The sequence below is a fragment of the Rhinichthys klamathensis genome, unplaced genomic scaffold, assembly GCF_029890125.1.
Source record: "Rhinichthys klamathensis goyatoka isolate OS25496 unplaced genomic scaffold, OSU_Roscu_1.1 h1tg000046l_1, whole genome shotgun sequence".
NCBI classification, from domain to species: domain Eukaryota; kingdom Metazoa; phylum Chordata; class Actinopteri; order Cypriniformes; family Leuciscidae; genus Rhinichthys; species Rhinichthys klamathensis.
Genome location: NW_026606593.1, coordinates 479,437 through 486,054, shown reverse-complemented (window position 1 = coordinate 486,054; position 6,618 = coordinate 479,437). Strand labels below are relative to the sequence as shown.

Below are 6,618 nucleotides of genomic sequence, written 5' to 3'. Positions count from 1 at the left end.
TTTGTAGAAGTGAAATAAATTAAGAATGTGAAACAGAAAAAAAAGTTATAGAAGTTTGAGTTTATGAAAATGTACAATGTAAAAAATGTAATTATTCATATTTTATATAAAATATATATTTTCAAAACCTGGGCGACTCTAAAACTGCAAAAAAATCAAAGCCATAAATCTGAACAAGTTGTTTTTCAAATTTTAGGTTGATATCTCAAAAAATGAGCTTTCAGTAAGATTTTGTTTGGGCACAGTACCAAACTTTTTCACTAAATGACAACCAGACTCCATTACTGCCCATATAAGGGCGCCTCCATTTCCAAATGTGTTTTGAGTGATCTGAACCATTATTTCCACAATTTATGAAGTAGACATCCTATTCAGAAGTAATATGAGAAGTTTGGCAGATTTTGTTATGAATTCAACCTCTAAGAAACACATAAAAAGAACAAGTATGTGTGTTATAGCTTCCTGCCACCTCACAAATGGTGAATCTATAAAATTCACCATTTTTTTTAAAATATTTTCTTTATATTTAAAAAAAAAATCAGACGTTTTTTCTAAAATAACTGAATGGATGTTGTCTTTTGAACTCTTGGCATGAAAACAAGGTTTCTACCCTTCTTTCATGATTTTTCATGTTCATCACTATTTAAAAAAATAAAGGTCTAAACACGCCTTAGGAGTATGAAAATATTCTTGTTGCAAATTGATAAATTACGGCTCCTCTGTAATTTATTTTGAAGATTTCCATTACACGAGAGTAGATGTTAAAACTTCATGCTGATTTGTACTCGGCTTTCGCCAAGATAAGCAAAACTAAGACGTAGCTTTACAGTAAACTATGCTTCTCCATCCATTTACGCTTCTTTCCATAAGGTAGTGTGACTCCCCTTCTGTCCGGCGTTAACGGCAGCAGTGTACTTGGCGCGTTAGCGCACGCGACGGCTGCAACTACAGGACCAGCACGACAACCGTCTGGATTGAACCGAGTAGGGGACATCTCTAGGGTCTTCAAGTGGGCACCTTCCGTCCTCAGTGTTTCGTCGACTAGCCCACGACACCTCAAGAGGGCTCGACAGTGACTCTGGCGTCCCAGAGTCACCCCCCTCCGTCCCCCACTCAACTCAGCCCAGCTTACTGACCTCTACATCCCTCTTGCTGCTGAGACCTAACCACAATATCACAATCTCTCCGCGACCCAACCATACGCGCCAACCCGTTTGACTAAGGCTGTCGAGCCCCACTGGTGCGTTAATATGCAGTTTCAGTGGACAACGGTTCCGTATGGCATACCACCTACCGCAAAACACAATATCTACCCAACCACCCGTCATTCACGCAATATCCACAGGAACGTATACAAACAAACCAACAGACTCTTCAAGTTTTCAAGAACTCTACGAAACCGTAGCGTGGCGGCCTGTACACAGCCAGCTAGAATCTTTCCGTCTCAACCACAGCCAGTTGCTGCTCCTTTCTGCTGCTTCAGATAAGTTCTTTACTGTGCGACGCAACTCTTGGCCACTGAATCCGACGTCTCTGAGGAACCGGGTTGTAGAGTGTGCCACAAAACCTCGACAACCCACTTCCACTGGATAAACCTGGACTCTCCATCCTCGCTGTTCTGTTTCAGTGGCCAGATGAGCATACCGCAGTTTCTTCCTCTCATATGCCTCATCTACCGCATCCTCCCATGGCACTGTTAACTCTATCAGTTGAACAATGCGTGCTGATCCAGACCACAAAACAATATCTGGTCGTAGGTTAGTGGTGGCAATCTCAGGTGGAAAAATAAGCCGTTGGTCGAGATCAGCCAGCATCTTCCAGTCCCTAGCAGCTTCCAGTTGTCCTGGGCGAGAATTGGTGTTAACACCTTTTCTTGGTGGTTGCTCGCCTGGGCGGAGGAATATTGTCTTCTGCGTGTAATGTTTTGCTAGAACAGGTGGCAACTTATTGGTCATGTTACGCTTGCCTTCTAATGCTAAAGCCAAACATCGCAGTACTTGGTCATGGCGCCAAGTAAACCGACCTTGGCTAAGAGCCACCTTACATCCTGTCAAAATGTGCCTTAATGTGGCAGGTGATGAACACAAAGGACAAGAAGGATCCTCTCCTACCCAGAGGTTTAGGTTCTGCGGTGATGGGAGAACATCATATGTTGACCTAATAAGGAACCTGATCCTACTCTCTTCCATTGACCAAAGGTCTTTCCAGCCCATCTTACGTTGTGCCACACTCTCCCATCTCATCCACTCTCCCTGCTTGGCCTGTGAAATGGCCTTTATACACCTCATCCTCTCCTCCTGCTGTCGCACCTCGTTGACTACCAGCTTCCTCCTTTGAACTGGGCCTGCCTTGTGCCATTTAGGAGGAGCTAAACTGAGCCCAAAACCCCCTCTTCCATGCTGTACCTGTCCCACGATATCCCTAATTTGAAGGGCAGCCTTTGCCTCTACTACAGATTTCTTTGCTGACCACTTTCTACCAGTTTTTAACACAGGGGCTGCCTCCCTTACACATTTGTCGTGTGACTCTACTAAGGTCATTTCCAGTCTGACCTTGGCACACTTGAACTCCTCGGTTAAAGCAGAGACTGGCAGCTGCAATATTCCTTTACTATAAAGTCCTACTCTGCTGAGGCATCGTGGAACTCCCAACCATTTCCTGATGTATGAACTTACCAACGCTTTCAGCTTATCCACTGTTGTCAAAGAAACCTCGTACACGGTCAGTGGCCACAGCAACCTCGGCAGTAGACCAAACTGAAAGCACCAGAGTTTTAGTTTACCAGGTAGAGCACAGCTGTTTATGCTCTTCAACCCTTCCACTGCTTGTCGTCTAACTTCTCCCACCCGAACTGTGTCCTTTAGATCCCCATCGTACCATCTCCCAAGACTCTTCACTGGCTTCTCAGAAACTGTTGGTATTGCCTCACCATTAATGAAGAATGTTTTATCTACTACCTTTCCTTTAACTATCGAGATTCTCCTTGATTTAGAGGGCTTAAATTTCATTCGTGCCCATTCAATATTATCTGTTAACTTCCCCAATAACCGATTAGTGCAGGCTACTGTTGTAGTCATGGTTGTCATGTCATCCATGTATGCTGATTGGTGGTAGTCGCATCCCAGAAGCCAAGCGCTCTCCTCCTACTACCCATCTTGATGCCCTCATGATTACTTCCATCGCCATGGTAAAAGCCAGTGGAGAAATGGTGCATCCTGCCATTATTCCAACCTCTAGGCATTGCCATGCAGTGCTGAATTTTGGAGTTGAGAAACTGAATTCCAAATCTCCAAAATAGGCTTTCACTAAATTTGTTATTGACATTGGTACTCTGAAAAAATCAAATGCTGCCCAAAGAAGCTCATGTGGCACTGAACCATATGCATTAGCCAAATCCAGGTATGTCACATGGAGCTCCTTCCTCTCCTTTTTAGCTGACTGAATTCGTTGCCAGATAACATTGATGTGTTCTAAGCATCCTGAGAACCCTGGAATACCCGCTTTTTGAACTGAGGTGTCAATGAAGCCATTCTTTAACAGGTAGGTGGACAATCTCTGGGCAATAATGCTGAAGAAAATCTTACCCTCAACGTTTAATAGTGAAATAGGACGAAACTGACTGATGCTTGTAGCATCTTTTTCTTTAGGTATAAAGACTCCACCTGCTCTGCGCCATGCTCTAGGTACAACCTGTTTTTCCCATGCCACTTTTATCAATTTCCACAGAATTCGCAGAACTCCTGAAGCACTCTTGTACACTCTGTACGGAACTCCATTAGGCCCTGGAGATGATGAAGCCCTTGCCTTTCTCACAGCCTGCTCTACCTCTTTCCACTTAGGTGCACAGACCTCCATTTGGTATTCTGGTGGGTTGATAGGTGGTATGTCTGATGGAATTGACATAGGCTCATGCCTTTTTGCATCTGTATGCGTGTCCTCCAAATATCTCTCTAGCTCAATCCTAGATGTTTTTAAAGTGCCATTCTTCTCACTGGTGAATAACTTCTTTACGAATTTGAATGGGTCTTTATAGAAATTAGCCCTCGCACGTTCCACCAATATACCACCAAATATGGAAACTAGAGATTGTAAGCTTTCAAATGATATATAGTTTGTCAAGATTAGTTTAGGTTTAGTATAGGATATTACTGTTTTAAAAATGTAATGGATTTGGGCCCACCGGTGGGCCGTGACACTTTAGAGCAGGGGTCACCAACCCTGCTCCTGGAGAGCTACTGTCCTGCAGATTTTAGTTCCAACCCCAATCAAACACACCTGGACCAGCTAATCAAGCTGTTCAGGGTTACTTGATAATTACATGCATGTGTGTTGGAACAGGGTTGGATCTGAAGTCTGCAGGACAGTAGCCCTCCAGGAGCAGGGTTGGTGATCCCTGCTTTAGAGGTTTTAAAATACACTACCAGTCAAAAGTTTGGAATACCTTTTTTTTTTTTTTTTTGAAAGAAGTCTCTTATGCTCTGCTCACCAAGGCTGAATTGATTGGATCATTAAAATACAGTAAAAACAGGAATATTGTGAAATATTATTACAATTTAAAAGAACCAATTTCTATTTGAATATATTTTAAAATATAATTTATGTATTTATTAAATACATTTATTCAGCAAGCATGCAATAAATTGATCAAACGTGATAGCAAAGGCATCTACAATCTTACAAAAGAATTTACATTTCAAGCTGTTCTTTGTAAATGCTGTTCTTTCAAACTTTTATAGCAATTCTGACTGTATTTCTGATTAAATAAATAAGTATACATGCACACTACACTTCATATTTATTATTTTACGGCTAAGAATCACACTTTTAAACGTAGGATCCCTAGTTCTTGAATAAAAATAAATAAACAGCTTTTGACAATAGACAGTTGTTTAAGTGTTACATATTAAAATAAGAATTTAAGTTTGTTTTGTCCTATTTCAAATAATTTTAAACCATCTTGCGGCCCCCTTTAGCCAACCAACCCCTTTTGTTGTAAGTAGCTGCAAACAACAACAAAAAAGCGATAAGTAATGTGCAAAGAAGCCAGTATGACTATATGACTATGACTATATAACACACATATATACATGTAAAACAAAAACACTAAATTATAATTATTCTTAAATTATGCACATAATGCAATAATATTCAGAGTAAAAAAGGTTAACTGAGAAATTCATAATGAAAAACATAACGAGGGTGTATGTTTGGGAGGCCAACACTGCTGACTTTATTTTGAATTACAACTATCCATAAAATAAACCTGGAGAAATTTGATCAGACTTTTTGTTGAATTTGTGCATGTCAGACTTCACATTTCATTACTAGGACGCACATTGACAGTATAAATCATAATCATTAAAACTCACATTTGCACATATAAAGGTTAATGTATTAATATTTCACCTTCTTACACAAGTGTTTTACTGGCAGATGTTTATTGGACACTGCTTACATGCAGGTTCACAGGCACATTAGCAACTATGGCAACAAAAAAGGTTCACATTTAGTCACCAGCACCACCATGAAGACTAATAAAGTTTCGGGTTGGGGGCACTCAACTCTACTCAACACTCCAAAAGTGATTCATCCTTGTATCGCTGAGTCTACATTATTAAAAAAAAATTATTGCATCCATATGTTAGTGTATTATTTGTAAACCAAAGCTGAGCGAGGTTGTATAATAATGTTAAACAGATATTTCTAACACTCCAAAAACTACCGCACAAAACCGACTCACTTTCACAAGCTCAATATATCACATTTGGATGGATTCAGTCTGGGAATTAATATCAGATGACCCACTTATACAAGATTGATAGAAAACATGTTTTGAGTCTTTTTTTTGTATCACGTTAAGTTGTCTCATAGCAGTTTCAATGATATGAGACATTGATGGAGTGTCGACGTGTTCAACAGTGGTTAAGCTGAACAAGATAGACAAAACATTAAAAGGAATGTGATGTTTTATGTTGGTCAAAGCATGCAAGGCTAATAGATAGCTGGCAATGTTGTACAATCGCATGAAGTAGCATCTCAGAGAACGCATGATGTATATCAAAAACGTACTATTTCAGGGGATATAGTGATTTTTAAGTGGTTACCATTAAAACAGTATAACTTTCATAACTTGCTTCAGTTTAAAGATTTGACACGTATACTCTTGCCTTCTTCGCATAAGATGACAAATACAGGGCATGGGAAGGTGAAGTACTGACAATGCATTCAAACAATTAAAAAATATATAGCTGTGTTCCAAAATTCCCTACGACACTATTAACAACATCAAGACATTTGGCTAGAACGGAACATGTGTGATTCACGCATAGTGGGCACATTGAGGATACTGGTACCTATAGATGGATTTAAAATAGTGGCAGAAAACATTGGAGAGCTGGATCCTCTGCCACAGAGGTGGTGGTGGTGGCTGGTTGGGGAGGAAGGGACAAATATGTAAAGAGAGAAAAGGACGATAGAGGCGTTCAGTTCTTCAGAGTGGCATCGTACATCTGGTACACATACTGAGACACTTCTGGAGCCCGGCATTTGAGAGACAGCTGCAAGAGAAAGAAAAGCTATTTAAATGTGGATTGCTCTGATAAAAACTGTAACAAAGTG

The 6,618-nt window shown here is 40.4% G+C and overlaps 1 protein-coding gene across 1 annotated transcript in view; it reads right to left on the bottom strand.

Annotated features, from left to right (window-relative positions):
• Window positions 1-5,625: 5,625 nt before the first annotated feature.
• The window catches only part of ap2b1 (adaptor related protein complex 2 subunit beta 1), a 68,264-nt gene continuing 67,271 nt past the window's right edge, over window positions 5,626-6,618 (bottom strand). Inside the window, exon 22 of the mRNA XM_056247307.1 lies at window positions 5,626-6,557. Coding sequence (XP_056103282.1) covers window positions 6,483-6,557 — 75 coding nt within the window. The 3' untranslated portion in view covers window positions 5,626-6,482. The remainder of the gene's footprint in view (window positions 6,558-6,618) is intronic.